Source organism: Schistocerca nitens, chromosome 2 (assembly GCF_023898315.1).
Source record: "Schistocerca nitens isolate TAMUIC-IGC-003100 chromosome 2, iqSchNite1.1, whole genome shotgun sequence".
In the NCBI taxonomy this organism is placed as follows: Eukaryota; Metazoa; Arthropoda; class Insecta; order Orthoptera; family Acrididae; genus Schistocerca; species Schistocerca nitens.
In genome coordinates this window covers 448,711,925-448,736,465 of record NC_064615.1, presented here as the reverse complement: position 1 = coordinate 448,736,465, position 24,541 = coordinate 448,711,925, and the positions used below count along the sequence as shown (strand labels likewise).

Here is a 24,541-nt window from a genome sequence, read left to right as displayed (position 1 = left end):
ATATTTCTGCAGGGGACTTCCAATGACTTGTTGAGTCCATTCCATGTTGAGTTCCTGCAATACGCAGGTCAAAAAGAGATCCGACACAATATTAGGAGGTATCCCATGACTTCTGTCACCTCAGTGAACATCACATCTCAAAAACTGAATCCTTTGCACTCCAGCTCTTAGAAGAGCATTCCAGTCACCCCCTACATTAAGTTATGCAGCCTGCTAACTGACACCTTGGAGCACCAATATCCAACTGCTATCCTACTCATATTGTTCCTCCCTGTCAACCCCTCATAGCACCCAGACCATGCCTAGCTGACCTTTTCAGCTTGCTTCATCCCCCCAACACTTCACTAAATCCAAGGGCGAAACAATTTCACAACACTGTTGTTAACCTTTGCACCAAAATCTTCAACCCACAGAAGTGTCAGTACTCTCCACAGGCCTCACCTTCAGCCCTACACCCAAATTTAACTATGTACGACTTGTCAGAGACCTACTCTCATTCTCCTGATCCCTGCAATGGAAACACTTGTTTGCCACCAATCCTTCCAACCAAAGCCAAACTAATCCCAACACTTAACCCTTCTCTACCATTTCACATCACCATCAAACTGTGATCGTCCCCTCATCCCACTTATCTACCACCTGGTCACTTTCCAGGCATCCCTTACTTCAAATTTTGCCTCACCATCCTTCCCCTGGCCCCAGAACATCAACATAGTAGCAGAAGCAAGGACAGCCATACATAGCCTGAAAACAAATCCTGACTTTATCATCCTACCTGCAGACAAAGGTTCCACCCCTGTCGTTATGAACCACAGTGACTACCTGGTGGAAGGCCTCCACCAATTGTCTGACACCTCTAACTATAAACTGTGCCACTGTAATCCCATTCCAGAAGCAAATAATAACCTACACACACACACACACACACACACACACACACACACACACACACACTTCTGCAAAGTTCCCAAAAGCCACAAACCCAATAACCCTAGATGTCCCATTGCAGCTGATTGTTAACAAAAATCTAGCCCCCCCACATCAACACATTCTCCACTCCTAAATCATCCCAGCCTCAACCTATAGTAACCTACAGTCCTCCCCACCTCTCAGCTCCTCAGGGTTTGCTCTCCTAACCCTCACTGTGCACTGCTTTCTGCAGGTGCACCCACCAGTTTTCACCCTTTTTCTTCTCACGTTTCCACTCAGTGTTCCTCACTCCTCCCCACCCCCAACCGCCAGACACTGCACCTGGCAGCCCTGGACCGCCACCATCTACTCACTTTAAATTCTGCGCCAGGCAGTGCCGATTCCAATTCCCCCAACTGTATCCTGCTATGCCTCTGCCTCCACTACCATGTTTGGACTGTTGCTCCTGTTCGACACATTTCTATTGCAGTCTGGCGAGATGGGCTGGAGATTACAGTTGTGTGTGAGATGTGCTTGTTTGTGTGAACGTGTGCTCTTCCCCCCTGAAGAAGGCATTGGCCAAAAGCTTTTATGTTTATATGAAGCAGTCTTTTCGTCTTGTCCATCCGCAACTCAATGTGTCATTGTTACGGTGAGTAATGCTCTATCCTTTTCATAATATTGTTTATATTCCAACCGGGACTTTCCGTTGTTAACTGCCATTCTAGTATGACAACTACTTACAGGGTCACTAACTCCATAAAGGTAACACTTTTCACGATTTGTTTAAGACAATCAATTGTGTGCTTATGCTACCCTGCTATGGAAATTGCCTATTTAGGGTAATAAACACTCAATATTTTTGCTTGGTTCACTTCCTATTTAAGCACAAGTGATGTAAGTATTTGCGCTATGTGGTGTAAGTACGAGGGACGTTTGAAAAGTCCGTGCAAAAATAAAAACTACTTACATGTTTGGGGTAAAACTTTATTATTTTTCGACATAATCTCCTTTTAGACTTACACACTTCATCCAACGCTGTTCTAATTTGTTGATCCCTTCCGAAAAATAGGAATTGTCCAAGTCTGCGAAACAGCTATTAGTTGCTGGAATCACCTCCTCATTTGAATAAAATCTTTGTCCCACCAGCCATTTCTTCAAATTGGGGAACAAATAGTAGTCCGAGGGAGCCAAATCTGGAGAATAGGGGGGATGTGAAACAAGTTGGAATCCTATTTCCATTAATTTTGTGACCAAAACTGCTGAGGTGTGTGCTGGTGCATTGTCTTGATGGAAAAGGACTTTTTTGATGTCCAATTGCTGGTGTTTTTCTTGCAGTTCAGTTCTCAAAAGGTCCAGTAGCGATTAATAATATGCACCTGTAATAGTTTTACCCTTTTCCAGATAGTCGACGAGGATTATCCCTTGCGAATCCCAAAAGACAGCCGCCATAACCTTTCCAGCCGAAGGAATACTCTTCATCTTTTTTGGTGCAGATTCTCCCTTGGTAACCCATTGTTTAGATTGTTGTTTGGTCTCAGGAGTATAGTAATGTATCCATGTTTCATCCACAGTGATGAAACGACACCTAAAGTCCTGCAGATTCTTCCTGAACAGCTGCAAACAATCCTTGCAACACTTCACACGATTCCGTTTTTGGACAAGTGTGAGCAATCGTAGAACCCATCTTGCGGATAGCTTTCTCATGTCCAAATGTTTATGCAAAATATTATGTACCCGTTGATTCAAGATGCCCACAGCACTAGCAATCACACGCACCTTAACGCTTCTGTCATCCATCATCATATCATGGATTTTATCAATAATTTCTGGAGTCTTAACCTCCACAGGGCATCCAGAACGCTCAGCATCACTTTTGCCTATAAGGCCACACTGAAAATTTTGAAACCACTTATAAACTGTTCTAATCGAAAGGTGCAGAGTCACCGTATTGTTTATCAAGCTTTTCTTTACTCTCCTGAGGCGTTTTGCCTTTCATAAAGTAATGTTTAATCACCACATGAAATTCTTTTTCGTCTATTTTTTGACAATAACTCGACTTCCTTGATTCACATGTCAAACACAAAGAAAAAGACCAATATGGCTGAAACTTGGTGTGCGTTCTTTCCAAAGATGCTACTAACTAAACATGACCTTGATACGTGCCAGTGATGCCACCTCTCGGACTTTGCATGGACTTTTCAAATGCCCCTCGTAATTCAAGGAGCGAAGCTGCATTACTTGTATGGGGAGAAATTACACAGTGTTTACCATAAAGTACAAACATCTGCTCCGTTCTTCAAATGTTAATGACCTACCACATCATTCGAAACTGATGACAGAATTTGACTTTTTTTTTCTCTCTACGTAACAAATACTGTTATTATACAATGGAAAGAAGCATCACTATAGAAAATATCTAATTATGTTTCGACCAAAGTTACTATCTTATCTAATATAGCTGGATTTGTCTTATACTTTAAAAAATTGCAGTTGATCCTGTCCTGTACATTAAAAAGTATATAATCATTAATGGCTAAAATACAGCAACAAGAGGAAGTGGACATGACAAAGAGTACTATAAGTCAAATGCAATTACTTAGTGCAAACGGGATGTCTCTCTACTTACAAAGATGTCTGCGACACAAAAGTATTATTATTATTATTATTATTATTATTATTAGTAGTAGTAGTACTAGTACTGGCAGTAAAGACCAACTCCGTATTTTTATTTGAATTGCTGTTTTTATCTTAGCCATCCATATTCCTGTTTCTAATGTCATCTACCCACCTCTCATAAGGTCACCATCTCACACTCTCTGTTTTTTCTTATCACTTAGATTCCAACAGAAAACTTCCTTGGACCATTTACCACTCATTTATGTACCCATATTCATTTGTATACTTACATATTCTCCACAATCACTTTTCATTTTGTTAAACCATAATTATGTCTTTCATATCATTCATACCAATGAAAATATTTCACCTGAAAATTTATATACTTTTTATGTGTTGCATTTGTTACATTTTTAACACTCTGGTTTGAAGGCAGTTCAGTTCACTGCAAATAAAATAAAATTAATTTTCAGAACCTTCAAATACCTGACTTGAGATTTTATGAAATTCTAAATAACAGGTTATTATCTGCCTTCAAAGTTTTTACATTGTTTTGACCATGTTCCCCTTGTTCAGAATGCGGATCCTGTTACGTGAAAATCATTGGCCATTAACTACAGATTTTGATTTTCCTACTGATTGTATGATCATCATGTCACTTGGTAGATACTTGACCCTATTATGAAAACACAATATAGCTTATATTTTGGATTCTAGGTAAATCTTCGCTACATTTGAGCAGGTTGTCATTTTCACTCTTTCACATACAACACTGAACATGCAGTGGAAAGCATGGAGAGAAGAAATTTTCATTTTCTTCCCCTCTATTGAGCTGCCGCCTTCCTATCTACTCAGCTTCTATACTTATCATTAAGATGTGTGTATCTGATATGCTCTCAATGTTTCAGTTATAATTAGTAAATGTACAGGCTATGTTAAACTTTAAATTTTTGTGATACCTAAGTAGTAAGATTTGATTCCTTAAAATGAAGCCAATATTTTTTCCACATTTTTAACTGAACAAATTCTATATCTTGAAAGGATATGTGAACAACAGTAATGTTGCACTTTTTTCTCAAGTAACAAAAATGGTTAGTATCTTCTGGGGGAAGAGAAGTAATAAAGAAAAAAGTTAAGTTTAATGCCCTGTTGTCACAGAAGCCATTACAAACAAAACAAAAAATTGAATTGGAAAACGATGTAGAAGTAAACTGGCTATGGGTTGTTGAACAGACAGGGAAAAAAAGGTTAGAGTTCTTACCTGAAATCTAAGAGGGCCAACTGGTGGCTTTGCATAACGAATACCCTGAAAGCTGCAATATTTCCCTCCATACTTTGCTTCAACTACTTTTCCTTTCAAAATGCCTTGGGCAACTTTAACTGTCACTGTTTCCACATCAGCCATTCTTGTACTATACAGCCTTAGCACCTGCAATAGAATCACAATTAAACAACGGAAAATCTAGGATGGAATAATGACAACATGAAAATGATAGTTGCTACTCACCACATGGTGAAGATGCTGAGTCGCAGATACAGTCTTTTTTGTTGGGCCTATCTGCGACTCAGCATCTCCACTATATGGTCAATAGCAACTATCCTTTTCATACTAGTACTATAATTAACAAAGATACAGTAGTAGAAAATATGCCTTCATTTATTTTGCACTATATTTTTGTTAACATCTGTATGGTTCATAATTTTTTCTTAATACTAAATGCTCTTGAATGAATTTGCGTAACTCAAAAGGTCCAGTACATGCAGGTACAACTGTGGTGTTGAAGTACTATAGAATATTAGTGATATTCATATTTGTACCATACTAATTATTGGCTAGGTATGTATATTTTATATTAAAATGAGATAGTGAGCAAGCCAACTCCATCATAGAGACCACTTACAGCTCCTGTCAACATTGTTATTGCTCATTATGAAGGGCAGCACCCAAGTTCTGTTTCTTTTATTCACAGTACTACCAGGACATGACAAAGCTAACATACACTGCAATCTACTAACGCAGACCATGGGCACTAAAGAAAATGAAGACATTAAATAAGTAAGTCCAAAATAGATTTAGTAGCTGCAGCATTTTTAAAATAATACGTTAAACTGCATAAACTGTCACAATGTTCAACTACATCCAAGATGAGTGAAATGAATCAAACATTCTTTCATTTTATCAATGGAACTTCTTACGCTTCGATGATGTAAAAGAATCTTCATTTGTACCTGATGTTAACAACCTGCTCCAATCTGATTATGCAAAAAATTAAAGGAAAGAAGAATTGAAAAGACTTATAACTATGACAACAGTTTTTCTTGCCAGTAAATTTTGCACCCAATGTACACACATGAAGAAAAGACACCCGCTCAACAGCATCAGAGAAGCTAAAAAAGCAAAATGGTGTTCCAGACTGTACAGTACAGCAGTAATAAAATGACATTCACAGGAGAGAATATGGCACACACACATTTTAAATGAACTTGGATGCAAGACTGAAGAGACTCTTAGTTTTTATGAAATTTTGAGTCTATCTTCTAGAGCAGTTAACACAATGATGGTTGTGCTATCACTTAAGACAGAAATAAAATTCACTGTGAAAAATTGATTTGGTTGATGAACTCCCTGCTGAAGTGGCCTTTGAATCACCAGCAGAGAACATAGATATGAAAAGACAACTTAATAACAGCTGACTTGTAGAGATCACCAAACAGTGATGTAGTGAATTCCTCTGTCATTTCAAGCTTCTGGATAAATTCTCAACAAACTAGGAACAGGTTATAATGCTAGGAGATGTGAAAATAAACTTTTTAAGCTATAATGCAAATTATCTTGGGTATGCTCCCATTCTGGCAGTGATTTATCGTAGGTTGCTGGAGCAACAAAGCATCCCTAGTGTCCGGAAAAAGTGCAGGTTATTGCCATTTTCTAGAAGGGTCATAACTAGACAATTATAGCCCTGTGCTACCAATGTCAGTCTGTGCAAGAATGATGGAACATGTTTTACACTCATATCTTATGATATTATTAGAGAGCAAAAATACTGTCTATAAAAATCGACATTGATTCTGCACAGAGAGATCTTGCAAAACTCGGCCCACTCTGTTCGTCCACAAGATTCAGAGTGTTGTAGACATCAGCCCTCAGATTGATGCCATGTTCCTGGATTTCAGGAAGGCATTTCATACAGTTCTCCACTATCATTTAGTGAACAAAATACGAGCTTACTGAGTATCAAACCAAATTTGTGACTGGATTCAGGACATCCTTGCAGATAGAACTCAACACATTGCTCTTAACAAAACAAAACTGGCTGCTGTCCAGGTAATTTCAGGTGTATCCCAAGAAAGTGTGATAGGAGCATTACTGTTAAAAAAAAAATACTAATTATCTAGTTGATAACATTAGATGTTCCGTGTGGATGTACATAGATGATGCCACTGTCTATAAAAAGATAGCAAAGCCAGGAGACTGTAGCAAATTGTCGCAAGATTTGCAGAGGATTGAAGATTAGTGCAGGAGGGACTGGCTGTTGACTTAATTTAAATAAACATAGCAAAGTGTGCGTAAATAGCAAAGATTACACTATCGGCGGCAAATCAATAAAAACAGTAACTACTGTAAAATGCCTAGGAATGACTTAAGGTGCAATAGCCACATAAAATAAATTGCAGGTAAAGTAGGTGTCACATTAAGATTCATTGGAAAAATGTTAAGGAAATATAATTTACCCATGAAGGAAATGGTTTGTAAAACACTTGTTCAACCAATTTTTGAGTATTGCTCATCAGTCTGGGTACCTTACCAGGTTGGATTAATAGCAGCAATGGAGCCCAACAAAAAGCAGTTTGTTCCGTCACAAGATCATTCAGCTGATGCAAGAGTATTATGGAAATGGTCAACACTCCAGTGGCAGATGCTGCATGGAAGGTGTTGCACCTCAAAGGCAGATTTATTATGAAATTCCAAAAGAGCATGTTCCAGGAGAGTCGGGCAACATATTAAATCCTCCTCTCTGTCTCACAAAATTACCACAACCAAAAAATCTGACAAATACGAACTAATAAGGAGGTTTACCAATGATCATTCTTCCCATGTACTATTAGTGAATGAAAGAGGGAAGATGGAACAGTGGTACCAGAGGTACCCTCCATCACACACCACCAAGTATCTTGGGGAACATGGATGTAGATGTATTCTGAATTGTTAGTGATATTACTATATTCACATGAATTCATCCCCAACAAGAATAACATTACACTTACAGACTTACACCGACCAAGTTATTATGCATTTAACTAGGGAAGAATTAGTCATGAAAATTATTGAAAACTCACTCTCATATCATAGATATCAACAAAGATAACACAGTAATGTGTACAGTGACTTCCTGACTTATAAAAGAAAACTGACCATAATACACTAGAGGAGCTTGCACACACGGACTAGCAACATGTATATAAATTAGATGATACTAGAGGAAAGTGGAGCCATTTCCATGGAACACTTAACCACAGGTGTAATTGGGTCCCAAAATTCTTCCAAAAACTCAAAACTGAAGGAAAATATGAAAAACCTCTGCATGCTACTCAGGGACATTAAATTGCAGTACTTCTTAGCAGAGTACAAATGCTACAGAAAAACATATAGAGAATCCACGAAGACTCTAAAAGCGTATTATTATGCTGAACAGGTACGCAAATCCAGTAACTTAAGTGAAACAGCCTGGAATATAGTAAACAATGGATGTGAAACTAGAGAATATCCCAGCTACCAGGTGCAGAGTCCTTCCCCTTCTCACACACACACACACACACACACACACACACACACACACACACACACACACACACACACACACAAAAAGAATATTTTACTAAAACTGTTTAGCCTACATTTTTACATGCATCAATTACCAACTTTCTCAGACGATTCTGAAAAATAGAGCGGCGTGAAAACAGGTCAAAAATAGCAAATTATTCTAGCCAATTACAAGCTATGTTTAACATAGGACAATGTTACGTTGTTTTCTTGAGAGCTAGCTCACTCAGATAGGCTTGTGGGCAGATCTATAATAGATAGCATTGTGGTAAGGTGAAGGAGCCCATTCACAGGTAGGCCATACCTCCTGTCAAAAACAAATCCAACATGGTTCCTGACTCCAAAGGTACAAGTGGAAAATGACAAGAAGTCAATTATGGCACAACATAAATGAAAGGTCCTCCACTACGAACTGGTTCAAATGGCTCTGAGCACTATGGGACTTAACATCTGAGGTCATCAGTCCCCCTCAAACTTAGAACTACTTCAACCTAACTAACCTAAGGACATCACATACATCCATGCCCGAGGCAGGATTTGAACCTGCGACCATAGCGGTCACACGGTTCCAGACTGAAGTGCCTAGAACAGCTTGGCCACAGCAGCCTGACCCTCCACTACGGAGGCAGGTGACTGTACCTAGTTAGTATCTTTTGTTATAGGGAGAAATCAGTAATTGTTTCATAACTTAAATTCTGTACTAATTATAAACATTTGGAGGAACAACTAATAGTATTCTTAACTAATACTATTCTTAAAGGATCTGTTTGGCTCTATTTGAAAACATGTTAGCAAAGCTAGCCCATTATTAATTCCAAAGTGATTAACAGTTTTGTCAAAAGTATTGCTTGTGTAACTAAATCTGGTAATTTCATCGTTTAAACAAATAATTTGGCCTAACTCTTGTGGTAGAAGAAACTGTTTAAAAGAACCAATTTTTCGATATATGCAGTTACTTGAATGAGTTAAGTCTCAATTGTAATTTCTGTAAATTAAACATCAAACTTTGTGTAGTTTCCATAACTCTTATTGTGAGGATATAAAGGGCCCGAATTTTGGTCCCAAGACAGTCAGTCCATGATCGAGTTTCAGACGAGGAATCTGTATTGGTTAGGTCAACAACAGTGCATCAATTTAACTGTGAAATAAGTGTAACACAATTAGACTGTGTCTTAAAACAATGACAGTGCCTGTTCCATACGTAGCTTTTTATTCTGTGAACTGTGTGGTTCGGCTTTTACTGCTCATAGATGTTCAACAGTATACTATTGTAGCAGTATGTGGATGTTTGCCTGCAAGCTATTAATGAGGCTTGTCGAAAGTTAACCAATAGTGCACTGGCCATATAACTGTGTATTATTGGGAGGTTGTGAACAGAGAAAGTAAAGAACTGTGAAACGCAAATGTGCACCTGTCGGCTATACCACTTAAAGTAGTAAGTATTGATCTTCCAACCCCCATTTTTCAGTCAGTGTAGCAACACAGTATGTTGACACCGAGGAAAACAAATGAAGAAATAAAGCAAGTGAACATCACAACTTCCCTGACTGCCAGTGGAAGTAACTGAAAGAAACAGAGTTCCTTTGATTTTATATCATGTAAATTATTATTCTCTGTTAGTTATGTTCAAGTGATGTCCTAAACATTAATATAAGCAAGTAGCTATTATATCAAAACTTTTATGCTTATTATTATTATTATTATTATTATTATTATTATTATGTTTTAGGCAAGTGTGGTACATTAAAGAGGTCAGTTTCATTACTTGGTTGGTTGGTGGGTTATGGGATTAAATAGCAACGTCATGGGTCTTTCAGTCGAGAGATATGTCATCTGAGGTAGAGATGCCAGATACAATTTTTACTAAATTATTGAAGTATGTAGGAGTGGTGTAAATCAAGGTGGTGAAAACTGGGTCAAGCTGGTATACAAGTCAGACAGCAGACAAGGGTAATCCCAGGAGTTAAATGTGATGAGAGAACTCCCACCCCCACCTGACCCCCCATCAATTCGATTAAGAGCTCAGACAGTTATGGAGTAAAGAATGCCTTCTAGCCAAGACATTTGTAATAGTAGAAATGAAGAGGCTAAACATGTAATGAACTTCAATCGGACAGTCAACTGCAAAATAAGGTGTGAGAAATAATCAGGTTAGTACGTAGGTGGGGACAGGCAAGTGGCCACTGGGGCTCTGCAAGCAAGAGGGAGCATCCCTCCCACAACTGTCCCTCCCCTGGTTCATTAGAGTCAAAATGTTGATGCTGGGAACAGGACCCACTGTCTTGGAGAAAGCATAAAAAGCTATTCAACTGTTCTTTTCCCATTAGCTAGTGTAAAGGATAAGGAATCCCTAAGGTCTTGCCTTCATTGGAGTGCTATCCCTAATACATAAAAGAGCATGTGGCAGAAAATGGGCTAACTGCACCCAAAACCAATTAAAACAGAGAAAGAGAGGAATAGCCGAGGCAGCTGGCAGAGTAGGTGGTGTCAAGGGTCTCAGCATGTGGCAGTAGAAACCCCATCCTCAATCCCTCTGCCCCAGCTGAAAAGTAATTTAAAATGAAATATCTCAGAATAAAAACTGATTTCTCAGATAAAATTAAGAACCAGCACAAATGTCCGTACACTGAAACTTCCTAGCGGATTACAACTGAGTGCTTGGTTGAGACTTGGTCTTTTACAGGCAAGTGCTCTATACTGACTGAGCTCCCCAAGCACAACCCTAGATCTGTCCTCACAGCTCTACTTCCATCAGTATCTCATCCCCTACCTTCCAAACTTCGCAGAAGTTCCCATGAATAACTCCTGAAAGACAATGTCCATACATTGTCCACCATTATGAGTGGTACACAATGTTTAGCACGGAGAGCCAGAAGTTACGGGTATTTCACCATGAGGCCTGCAAGGCCCCACACCCACAATGGGAGTGGTTCATAAAAAAGAGAAAACAATGGATTAGTCTGGTGTGACCAATGCAGAGGCAACATATTATGCTTGATCCCTTCTGTGAGGAATGGAACAGCAGCATGCAGCAGCAGTATTCCTGATAGTAGAGAGTTTACTAGAGGTAGCAGCAGCAGAATGGGTTTTACTCCATCTGCAACTGAGGAGAGATCTTATTTGCAACTGCTTCTCTGGCCAAATGGTTGTCAGTTCATCTCCGGAATACAAAATAACTTGACACACAAAGAAAGACAACTGACAAGTTAGAATTACAGGTTGGTTCGTTTGTTCGTTTAAAAGAGGGTGGAGGGGGCAGGGGGAGGGGGGGGAGAGGGGGGGGGGAAAGGGACCAAACTGCTTGGTCATCGGTCCCAATTACAGGTCAGAGACAAGCTAGTGAGTAGCAGATATCACAAGTTGCCAAGAGCAATATCTTCCGTAGCTTAGAGTCTCCTCATTGAGAGGAATCAGTTTAATAAAACATCAGGCACCATCAATAGCTATCAGCTCCACTGTAAAAATTGTGTGCTGTCCTAAAAAATCGACTGCACACTGACCAGCGCAGCACCACGAAACAGCATCACGAAGGTGTTGACCCATGCGCCAATGGAAAGAATGGGCAGCACCATACCTCCAGGAAAACAGTGCCCCCTGTCAATGCTGACTTAACCAGCCACCCATCACTGGTTGGGCACAGTACGGTCGCAGAGTTCGAGAGCCTCAGCACTGAGTAATAGGAAGACAAAACTTAGTCTGCATACTGTGAGTAGCAAGAGTGTAGTAGGAATTGCATGTGGGAGGCACAGGAAGCAAGTTAAGTAATGTTTCTTTTCTTGTTAAAAATAAAGTGTCTTATTAATTTGAATTTCGTATGTACAAATCCTTTTGGATTCCTGCCACTTGCCATAGCAACTTCTCTCCTCCTTTGTTCGTGTCGATGCTGGCTCCCACAGTAGCCGACAACAATTAGTACACATTCCCACACACATGTTCCAGATATGCAGGAGATGTAAAAGCATATCTCGTTCTATCCATGGTTTTCGAGCTATGAGTGTATGACAGTAGTATCCTGATTCTACTGAAGAACTGGTAGGAACAGATATTGAAAGGTCATGGGGTGACAAACTATTTGTATTGTAAGGAGCTAGATGGAGATCTGGCAGAGAGTCCTGAGGTGCATTCCAACTGTTAATGTCTCCTGAAGGCACGTGTACAGGGGTTGATGTCCCTTGCATGCAAAAAGTATTTGACATATTGGATGATTAGGAAATTGTTGGATGGTGAATGCTTAAGTGAGCAAGAGTTGGTACCATTGGAAGTGGAGAGGAAAGGCACCTGCTTTGACAAACAAATGACGTACAGAACTAGTCCAGGAGGTGTCATTGGCCAGTTTTATTCAATGATGATGGACTGGGGTTAAATAATTTTAAAGGTAAAGGAGCTACTGAGCCATAAACATGGCACCCATAGTTCAGTCACGATGAGAGCATGACTTAGTAAATACAGAGTACAGTAGCACAATCTGCACCTCAAGAGGTGCGAATGCGAGTGAGGAAACAGATCGAATGTTAAGTTTTCGCTTGCAATCAGTCTTTAGTTGGTTAGTACAGGGCAGCTATATCTGCTTGTTACCAAAGAGCAGCCCCAAAAATCAGGGCTGTGCAATAACGTCCAGGCACTAGGTAGTCAAGTAGAGTTCTAGCTCAAGACGGACCATTTTATGACAACAATGATGCCCATCTCGCAATTTTGCAGACAAGACTTGGAAGCCATGGGAAAGGGTCCAAGCAAATGGTTTTTGGAGTGCTCCTTGCAGATAGCAATCAGCCAAGGCTACAGATTGGGAGCTATGTCAAATACAAAGGTCAGCGACATACAGTGTGGGGGTGACTACAGGTTCAACATAGGGCACTAGCCAACTGATGGCAATGAATAGGAGTGTAACACTCTGTACAGATTCTTGCAGGATGCCAGTCTCTTGGTCCCATCGCAAGCTGAGCAATGTACCTGCTCTAATCTGAAACAACTTGTGTGATAAAAACTGATGAATAAAAATTGGTAGGGATCTTGAAAGTCCCAGTCATGAAGTGTAAGGAAAATGTGATGCCGCCAAGCGGTGTCTTATGTCTCTTGTAGGTCAAATAAGACTACGATGAATTGCTGGCGTTTGGAAAAAGCCAGTTGGATTGCTGTTTCCAACCTAACCAGATGGTCGGTTATGGATTGTCTCTCCCAGAAACCACATTGATAATGTGACAAGATGGCCAGAAATTTGAAAATGCTGCACAATCATTGGGCTACAACCATTTCAACCAGTTTGCACAGCACTTTGGTAAGGCTAATCGGTTGGTAGCTGTTGCAGACTTTTGGTTTTCCCTTCGTTTAATAATAGGGACAGTGATACTATCTCATCACTGTGAAGGGGAACAACAGCTAAATATCATAAAAGACCCTGTCTAGATAGACTCTTTAATACTCAGCTGTTGAATCATATGATTACGGATCAAATGAGGCCTGGACTGTAATGTGTGATAACTCAAGACCCTGAACTGGTTCCCAGTTCGTATAAGGTTCATTACATAATTCATTGCGATGGGGGTAAAGGATAGGGGATATTTTCTACTTGACTTTTATGTTTTCAAAAGATAGTTGCATTAGAAGAGGATGCTGACATTGTCACAAAGTGGGTCACGAGGTGTTTAGTAACAAGGAATGCATTGGTACCAATTTTGCAATATTGGAGGAGATCTACAACAGTTGTTGTTCTGGCAGCCCATTAAACTATGGAGCTTGTCCCACATCTGGGATGAAAAAGAATTTATTCCTATATGACGCTGTTCTCCCTGCATTACTGCATTTAGATAGTGAACTTTTGCATGGAGCTGCTTAATGGTGATGGGAGTAATCTATGAAGAATGTTGCTTGAGACACTGCAAGGTCTTTCAAGGATCATTAATAATTGCTGCAATTTGTTTGATCCACCACAACACTAATCACTGACTGAGGGAGCCCGTAGAAAGGGAGATAGCAGTTCTAGTGGCATGGGTGATCACGTCGGAGAAGTCTCCTGCAAATTCATCAATGCAGTCTGACAGAGAGTGAATGAAGGTGACAGCAGAGTAACACAAACACCTTAGCTATCTGAAGGGTCCAACATCATAACTGATCTGTTGGGTGGTGATGGAAATGACATGATCACTGGAAGGACTGGAAGGTGGTCACTGTCACAAGGAGCATCATGTAGCAACCATTGTAGCAAAACCATGAGACTGGCAGAACAGACTGTAAGGTCGACAACTGAAAAGGTACCATGGGTGGAATTAATGTGGGTAACAGTAGTCACTGCGGAGACAGATCGATACCAGAAAGATGCTTGCCAGTTGAAACTCCACTGCCAAACTACATGGTACTTTCCCACAGGGAGGCATTGTGCATTGAAATTTCCAAGTACAGGAAAAGGAGGGGGAGGGGAGGGGGTAGGGGAGTTATTGGATTTAGCTTGTCTCCTCAAAGTAACTAAGTGCACTGCCTGGAAGTAAATAAATGTTACAAAAAGGTGATCACTGGTGTCATTCACATTTGCACTGCTACTGCTTTGATGTGGTATGGAGGGGGATCTGCTCACTGATGACATCTATGCAAACCAATGTACAGGCCCCTCCAGATGCTCTCTCACAGCCATTAAAGTTCTGCCGAATGCACTGTAATCTTGATGAGTTGGAGAATGATCATCAGTGAAATGCATTTCTTGAAGAGCAAAACAGATCGAAGAGGAAAGGGGAATGGGTTGTTGTAGTTCTGGTAGGTGCACGGGGAAGAGCCATGTGGCACTTGAAAAAGGTAAGAAAGGTGACAAAGTACTTGAAAAGGGTGAGATTAAAGGGTGATAGAATATTTTAGAAAGCTGACTAAAAGGTGGCAAATTATTTCAATAAACAGATACAGCACAAATTAATTGTTTTCATTTTTTATAATCCTTTACCAATCATGCCATTTAAGACCTTAATAAATTTCTCATTTAAGTTCCTGGACAAAGTATGATCATTTTTTTCCCTTCATACAACTTTATTAATACTTAAGGTACTTTCATAATTCAGTATTGGTAATTTGACATTGATAATTGTAATTCACAAACAAAATCTACATCACATCACTTCAATATCAGAAAAATTTCGACAAAATATTTTTGGATTCCTGTTTCTAAGGAACTTCAGCAAAAAATAAAGTAGTTATACTACACTTTCTCTTCTCAAGTTTTTTCCAAATGGTTTCCACCTCCCTTTCTTTCCATCTCTTCTAGTTCAGTGATTTGTGCAACCACGCCCTGAGCCAGTTTTGCTGCCTTTAAATCAATTTTTCAAGTGCTTTCTTCAGTTTAGCTGAAGCTTACGAGAGAAGTTCTTAAGTCTTCTTAGATAGCTGATGTTCTTCTTTTCTTTTTCTTTTCAGAGCAGCTGTCTCATAGTCAATTGATTTTTTCACATTATTAATCTTTTTAATCTCCTCTTCAAGATGCTTTTAGTTCTGCTCTTCTTTTTGCTTCTCTTCTAATTCAGGTTATCTTTTCCTTTCTCATTATTCTGTGTAAGCAATATAATCTGGATGTGCTCGCCGTCCATACTTAATGAGCTAAGTGTCAATGGGCATGGAAGGTACACATACTAAGCAGTCAAAACAATGATTACAAATCTTTTGGTCATCGCTCTCTTGTCATTTCCTAATGCGTGCCTTTAAATGGAATATCTCCTCCTATTTCCACAGGACACTGTAAGAGAAGCCTTAACAACTTTTTGAAGCATTTGGAAACATTAAATCTATGGATGATTAATTTCTTTTTGAGATGTACTGCTGTCAGTAACAACTGATACCTTTTGTGGTCTTCAGTCGTGAGAATGGTTTGATGCAGCTCTCCATGCTACTCTATCCTGTGCAAGCTTCATCTCCCAGTACCTAATGCAACCTACATCCTTCTGAATCTGCTTAGTGTATTCATCTCTTGGTCTCCCTCTACGATTTTTACCCTCAAATGCTAGATTTGTGATCCCTTGATGCCTCAGAACATGTCCTACCAACTGGTCCCTTCATCTCGTCAAGTTGTGCCACAAACTCCTCTTCTCCCCAATTCTATTCAATACCTCATCATTAGTTATGTGATCTACCCATCTAATCTTCAGCATTCTTCTGTAGCACCACATTTCAAAAGCTTCTATTTTCTTCTTGTCCAAACTATTTATCGTCCATGTTTCACTTCCATACATGGCTACACTCCATACAAATGCTTTCAGAAACGACTTCCAGACGCTTAAATATATACTTGATGTTAACAAATTTCTCTTCTTCAGAAACGCTTTCCTTGCCATTGCCAGTCTACATTTTATATCCTCTCTCCTTTGACAATGATCAGTTATTTTGCTCCCCAAATAGCAAAACTCCTTTACTACTTTAAGTGTCTCATTTCCTAATCTAATTCCCTCAGCATCACCCAACTTAATTCGACTACATTCCATTATCCTTGTTTAGCTTTTGTTGATGTTCATCTTATATTCTCCTTTCAAGACACTGTCCATTCCGTTCAACTGCTCTTCCAAGTCCTTTGCTGTCTCTGACAGAATTACAATGTCATCGTCGAACCTCCAATTTTATTTCTTCTCCATGGATTTTAATTCCTATTCTGAATTTTTCTTTTGTTTCCTTTACTGCTTCCTCAATATACAGATTGAATAACATTGGGGAGAGGCTACAACCCTGTCTCACTCCCTTCCCAACCGCTGCTTCCCTTTGATGCCCCTCGACTCTTATAACCGCCATCTGGTTTCTGTACAAATTGTAAATAGCCTTTTGCTCCCTGTATTTTACCCCTGTCACTACCAGAATTTGAAAGAGAATATTCCAGCCAACATTGTCAAAAGCTTTCTCTAAGTCTACAAATGCTAGAAACGTAGGTTTGTCTTTCCTTAATCTATCTTCTAAAGTAAGTCGTAGGGTTGGTATTGCCTCACGTGTTCCAACATTTCTACGGAATCCAAACTGATCTTCCCTGAGGTCGGCTTCTACCAGTTTTTCCAATCGTCTGTAAAGAATTCGCGTTAGTATTTTGCAGCTGTGACTTATTAAGCCGACAGTTCGGTAATTTTCCCATCTGTCAACACATGCTTTCTTTGGGATTGGAATTATTATATTCTTCTTGAAGTATGAGGGTATTTCGCCTGTCTCATACATCTTGCTCACCAGACGGTAGAGTTTTGTCAGGACTGGCTCTCCCAAGGTCGTCAGTAGTTCCAATGGAATGTTGTCTACATCCGGGGGCCTTGTTTCGACTCAGTTCTGTCAGTGTTCTGTCAAACTCTTCATGCAGTATCATATCTCCCATTTCAACTTCATCTACATCCTCTTTCATTTCCATAATATTGTCCTCAAGTACTTCGCCCTTGTATAGACCCTCTATATACTCCTTCCACTTTTCTGCTTTCCCTTCTTTGCTTAGAACTGGGTTTCCATCTGAGCTCTTGATATTCATACAAGTGGCTCTCTTTTCTCCAAAGGTCTCTTTAATTTTCCTGTAGGCAGTATCTATCTTACCCCTACTGAGATAAGTCTCTACATCCTTGCATTTGTCCTCTAGCCATCCCTGCTTAGCCAATTTGCACTTCTTGGCGATCTCATTTTTGAGTCGATTGTATTCCTTTTCGCCTGCTTCATTTACTGCATTTTTATATTTTCTCCTTTCATCAATTAAATTCAATATTTCTTCTGTTACCCAAGGATTTCTACTAGCCCTCGTCGTTTTACCTATGTGATCCTCTGCTGCCTTCACTACTTTATCCCTCACAGCTACCCATTCTTCTTCTACTGTATTTCTTTCCCCCATTCCTGACAATTGTTCCCTTATGGTCTCCCTGAAACTCTGTACAACCTCTGGTTTAGTCAGTTTATCCAGGTCCCATCTCCTTAAATTCCCACCTTCAGTGGTCAGAGTCCACATCTGCCCCTGGAAATGACCTACAATTTAAAACCTGGCTCCTAAATCTCTGTCTTATCACTATAATATCTATCTGATACCTTCTAGTATCTCCAGGATTCTTCCATGTATACAACCTTCTTCTATGATCCTTGAACCAAGTGTTAGCTATGATTAAGTTATGCTCTGTACAAAATTCTACCAGACGGCTTCCTCTTTCATTTCTTACCCCCAATCCATATTCGCCTAATATGTTTTCTTCTCTCCCTTTTCTTACTCTCAAATTCCAGACACCCATGACTATTAAATTTTCGTCTCCCTTCACTACCTGAATAATTTCTTTTATCACATCATACATTTCATCAATTTCTTCATCATCTGCAGAGCTAGTCGGCATATAAACTTGTACTACTATAGTAGGCATGGGCTTCGTGTCTATCTTGGCCCCTATAATGCGTTCACTATGCTGTTTGTAGTAGCTTCCCCACACTCCTATTTTTTATTCATTATTAAACCTACTCTTGCATTACCCCTATTTCATTTTGTATTTATAACCTTGTATTCACCTGACCAAAAGTCTTGTTCCTCCTGCCACCGAACTTCCCTAATTTCCCTTTTTAAATTTTCTAACCTACCTGCCCGATTAAGAGATCTGACATTCCACACTCCGATCCGTAGACCACCAGTTTTCTTGATCCTGATAACGACATCCTCTTGAGTAGTCCCCACCCGGAGATCCGAATGGGGGACTATTTTACCTCCGGAATATTTTATCCAAGAGGACGCTATCATTTAACCATACAGTAAAGCTGCATGCCCTCGGGAAAAATTACGGCTGTAGTTTCTCCTTTCTTTCAGCCATTCGCAGTACCACAACAGCAAAGTTGTATTGGTTAGTGTTACACGGCCAGATCAGTCAATCATCCCGACTGTTGACCCTGCAACTACTGAAAAGGCTGCTGCCCCTCTTCAGGAACCACACGTTTGTCTGGCCTCTCAACAGATACCCCTATGTTGTGGCTGCACCTACGGTACGGCCATCTGTATCGCTGAGGCACGCAAGCCTCCCCACCAACGGCAAGGTCCATGGTTCATGGGAGGCAGGGGGAGGGGGGGGGGGAATTTTTAGGGACCACAATTTGTCATGTTCTTCCAGTTTTCTAGGATCTTTGGTTTCTTGCCCGCTAACAAGAGGAAGCAGATAATTCAATGTAAAGAGCTCATTATGAAGAATTTCATAAATACTCTCAATTTTCCTGAAAGAAGAACTCTGGAAAACAGGAGACTAAAAGGTTTGAAGTATGTTTTCTCTTTGTGTATGCAATTTGCGAATCAAAGTTGATTGGCTTTAAAAACATTGTGTGAACCGACTAAATAGTTCTGCAGAGGAAATTATAAATGAAGTTCTACTTTCATTGTAGGTTTGCTTCGAGATTTCACAATTGCATTGCTGGATTTGGACTGAACAGTAGCAATATTCATTTTTAGGGGTATGAGGTATGTTCAAAAAATTCTGGAACATTTGAAATTTCGTGCCAATGACACGCTGGAACAAAATACGTTGGCATCCCTGCACACACCTCTGTTGAATGTGTGAATGCATGAAGTTTCATTGTTGTATGTCAGTTACTATTCACTGCTGTACTGGGTAGAATATTGTGTCACACAGTTTGCAAATTTTGAGATGACAGAGCTAGAGGAGCAACATGTCTGCATTAAATTTTGTGTGAAACTCAAGAATACCTTTACAGAGACACGCCAAATGATGTAGAAAGCCTACTGTGAGAAGTGCTTAAGCTGTACTCAGTGTTACGAATGGTTCACAAGGTTTAAAAATGGCCGGACAGAAGTTAAATATGACCATTGCTCAGGACACCCTTTGACATCCACAGACAACGCTCATGTTAAGATCATCACAAAATTGTGTGTGCCAATCGAAGACTGAATGCCTGAAAGATTGCAGAAGAATGTAACATTTCAGTTGTATTATGTCATGAAATCCTGACACAGCATCTTGGAATGCATAATGTTGCCGCTAAGTTCGTCCCATGGCTCATGAACCAAGGCCAGGAAGACCTTTGTATCGCAATCTGTGAAGAGCTTCTGGATTGTGCAAATGAGAACATGATGTTCCTTAAGAGAATCATAACTGGCGATGAGATATGGGTCTATGGTCATGAGGTTGAGATGTTGAAAGGACAAAGATATGCAACAATAGACGAGGTACAAGAAAATTCACAGACAGCGTTTGCGCAATCCAGTAAGAAACATACCAAGACTGCTTCTGGAAGTGGAAACAGCATTGGGAGTGGTGTATCAATTGTGGAGGAGAGTATTTCAAAGGAGACCACACACAGTAAGTAAAAGATAAGCATAGAAAAATTTTGTGGACAAAGTTCCGAAATGTTTTGAACAGACCTCATATATTCTTAATAAAGTAATACTGGATATCATCCCACTGTTGCAACATGTTGTTGGTTGAAGGGCCTCAAGTAAACCACATTGCAGTTTTATGCCTCAAAAACCTGTGATGTGAAATGTCAGACTGAATTCCTTCAAATTCTTCCCAACGAATGGGCCAATAATCAAAATAATGATAAATATTGCCCATAAATTCTGATGCTTTTCCACCTAACACCCCAAAGCCTTTACAAAGTCATATTGCACTCTATGAATGTTGCAAGTTCCAATGTTTGCAAGTTATCTGCCTTAGGTCTCTTGGACATCACCATCTAAAATCCTAAACACTTGTTTTACTGACATTACACGCGTCTTATCCCACCATAAGACTTTTATTTAGGAACAAGTTGGCTTCAGAAAGAGCTTCACATAATTTATGATGTAATGTTTCACCATCTGCTTTGCTGAAAAAGAAAGTTCTTATGTGACGTGTTGTTATGCAACACACATTCTCTGATCAAAATATAATGCTTGTTTGTAATGCTTTTTTTATCTTCAACACTGGTCATATGATGAACATGCTTCTTCTAACATGTGTTCCCAGAAATATGGTGCCAGTGTATCAGGTGTTAGATATCTACTTTTCTTAGACAAAAGTGAAAAATGTTCAAGAACACTATCAACGTACATCATCTTTTTTAAAAAAAAAAAAAAAAAAAAAAAATTACGAACGCACAGAGTAATTGGAAATCACTGATTTCATTGTCGAGATCAATTCTGTGGTGGTGGAACTACACTTGGTACTTAGAATTCCTATTACTGGTGCATGTACCGCACTTTAAACTTGTGTATGATCTGGATATTCTAAATGTAACAGGTGTGGTCTGTATTTAATTTCCAAGTTATTCTTACGTTTTGTTGAAAGTCAGTGGTTAAAAACTGCCTGAAAACCTTTGGTCTCAAAATTAACAGAACAAAATAGTTCACTTTTACCAACACCACTATCCGCCTTCACCCATGGAGAAACTTTACTTCACAAACTGTTTTTAAGGCAGTCACTATGGTGTTGGTATTTTCATTCAAAAAGATTATTTTCAGAACTGAACAGAGTATCACACAGTAGTGCTGTTACTGCAGCAAAATTAGATTTTGGAACAAAAAAAGAAGCTACTATAATAGAGGAATATTTGACGTGACAACACATAAAATAAAGGAAAGGCAGCCACTCGCCTATAGCTGACTGATGTGTGGCGCATAGAAACATGCAACATTAAACTGTGTTTGTACTAGCTTTCAGGTTCTTGTTCTTTCTCAAGTATAAGTACAGAGTCACATCCACAACCACACAGACACCTAAATACATGCACTTGTGGCTACAGCAAAAGTGTCTCTTTGTAGTTGTGTGTGGGAATGTGTGTACGTCTATTAGAGAAAGAGCAAGAGCTCAAAAGCTAGTATAAGTACCGTTTTCTGCTGCATATTTCTATTCGCCACACATCAGTCAGTTATAGATGAGTGGTTATCTTTCCTTTACTTTAACTATTATCCATGCCTGAGTGTTCATTGTTGTCTGATAATAATAACAGCTGTGCAAAATACATATAAAAAAATACTCAAATAATCAAAAAGGAAAAATCTATCTCAAACTTCAGGTTAGATTTTATTTACCATCACTGGAGTATTCTACAAAGTAAAGGGATGAACATGAATATAGAAATTTGGAAACAAAAGTAAATAACTTATTTTCTTCCTGAAAGAACAAAAAAGGTTGAAAATGGCGATAAAAACTTAAAAAGGTGACTAAAGGAGAGAAAGGGACTGACTCCTTACCCTGCAAGTGATGGTAATATCCACTGCAGGTCCACTGAATCATCACATTATGGATATACTAGTTAGGTGTGAAGGGGACAGAAGAACAGGTCACACCCCAGGATCACTGTCTGGTGGAACAACATCAACATCAACATCAGTCCGATGGTGTGGAGGAATTTAGCACCTCTGGGGTAACTGGAATAATCTTCTCCTGATATTTCTTCCCTTTCTCTTTATCTACTTTAGACAGGCAGGAATCTCATGATGGCTTATCTGCTGTGGGCATATGAACAGAAGAGGAGCAGGCAGTGCTGGGACCAACAGCCTGTGTCTCCTTCAGTTACTGGTCTGTAGATTTCTGAAGAGAAATATCCCAAAAGAGAACACTGTCGCCGATAGATGCTGGAGGAGGATGCTATTTCTCTGGCCAGGTGTGGAGAGCCAAGGTCCAAGAAGGTGATGCTGCAGGTTATTACAAGAGCAGAGGACCTGTCTCCCCCAATGGTCAATTTTACTTACAAACTACTAGAGGTCAAAATTGAGGGAGTAAGCATTTGAGGCACTGCCATCAATTTACTCACCTACCAACCCCCCCCCCCTCCCCCAAATCATTATTTCTTTATCCCCCGCCCCGCCCATCCACCTGACACAAACACTATTCCACCCTGTCCACCTGCTGAACTGCAATCATGACATTGGGCTTCCGGTCAGCATTAATAAGGTAGCTTTTTGATGACTAAATGAATGATTATGCTGTTCGGTGAATGGTCTCCTATACTCTTAAATATATGTTCTACCAGAGCTTTCCTATTATGTTTAGTTCGCTGTTCCCTATCTGTCTGACATTTGTGCTGTGTGCATCTTTCCTTTATTGTGCAGATGATGATGATGCGGTCCCATACTCCGAGGAGCGTAGGGGATGATGCGGGAGACCTGCGCCGCCAACTAGGCAAGGTCCTATTGGAGGTGGTTTGCCATTGCCTTCCTCCGACCGTAATGGGAATGAATGATGATGATGAAGATGACACAGCCTGACCTAAATAAATTTTCCCACTCTGGCAGAGGATGCAGTGCCCATCTGCATAGGGAGAAATGATCATCATAATAAGGTAAGGGAAATCTGAGCTCACAAAGAAAGATTTAAGTGTTTGTTCTTCCCCATGAGCTGTTCGAGCATGGAATGTTAGAGAAACAGCTTGATGGTGGTTCCATGAACCCTGTGCCAGGCACTTAATAGTGAAATGGAGAGTAATCATTTAGATGTAGATGCAGACTGTCATAGTGGATCTCCCGTTTTGCAATTTGTGCTGTGTTTGTATCTACGAAATGAAGATTCCATTTGGTCTAGAATTCCTTTTTCAAGTAACTTGCCAAGTGTTGAACTCAATGAAACTGCTCTGTAATTCTTTGTTAGTGGTTGCTCCCTTTTTATACAATGGCTGTATCTCAGTGATTCTGAAAGGTCAAGAAAAGTCCTCTGCCTAACTGAACTTCTAATTAAATATGCTATTGGTTTTATTAACTAAGTTGTGCATTTTTCAAGCACTCTAGAAATGATCTAAAAGCAAGAGATCCACATGGTATGTTGTATATGTCAAGGCCCAACAGACAACAAAGATGACACTGCAGCAGTCATCCTCACTTTGAGGTGGGATTCACTTTCAGAGAAGCTCAATATCTTGGTTTGCTGCTGTGACATGGAGCCAGATTTCCCACCCACTGTCTAGCGCTTTAAATGCCAATGCTTCAGACATATGTCTTCCTGATGTCATACAACCCCATTTGAGGAGGCTGCAATCATCCACTTCATGAAAGCACACCATGTGAGCTGCTACCAGTCAGAGCTGAAGGCAGAAAGAGGAGATTTGTGTGGGTAACTAGAGGCTTGGAGAGAAGCAGCTAGTTTTCTGGTTACGAATGCAGTATGGAGGGGCGGCTGGTGTATAAGCTATGCTTGTGATGCATTGGTGCCAGGAGCCAGTGATGAGTGGCACACAATGAATGTGATGTGGAGATGTGAACTGGGAGGGGCGATAGGACAGAGGAGGGGGAAACTATTGAATGGAGGATATGGGGAC

The 24,541-nt window shown here is 39.9% G+C and overlaps 1 protein-coding gene across 4 annotated transcripts in view; it reads right to left on the bottom strand.

Annotated features, from left to right (window-relative positions):
* LOC126236312 (juvenile hormone esterase-like) overlaps positions 1–24,541 on the bottom strand; it is a 557,639-nt gene that overhangs the window by 73,581 nt on the left and 459,517 nt on the right. For all 4 annotated transcript variants that reach the window (XM_049945523.1, XM_049945521.1, XM_049945524.1 and 1 more), the window contains one exon: positions 4,790–4,957. In XM_049945523.1, the coding sequence (XP_049801480.1) occupies positions 4,790–4,933 (144 nt within the window). In that variant the 5' untranslated portion in view covers positions 4,934–4,957. The remainder of the gene's footprint in view (positions 1–4,789; positions 4,958–24,541) is intronic.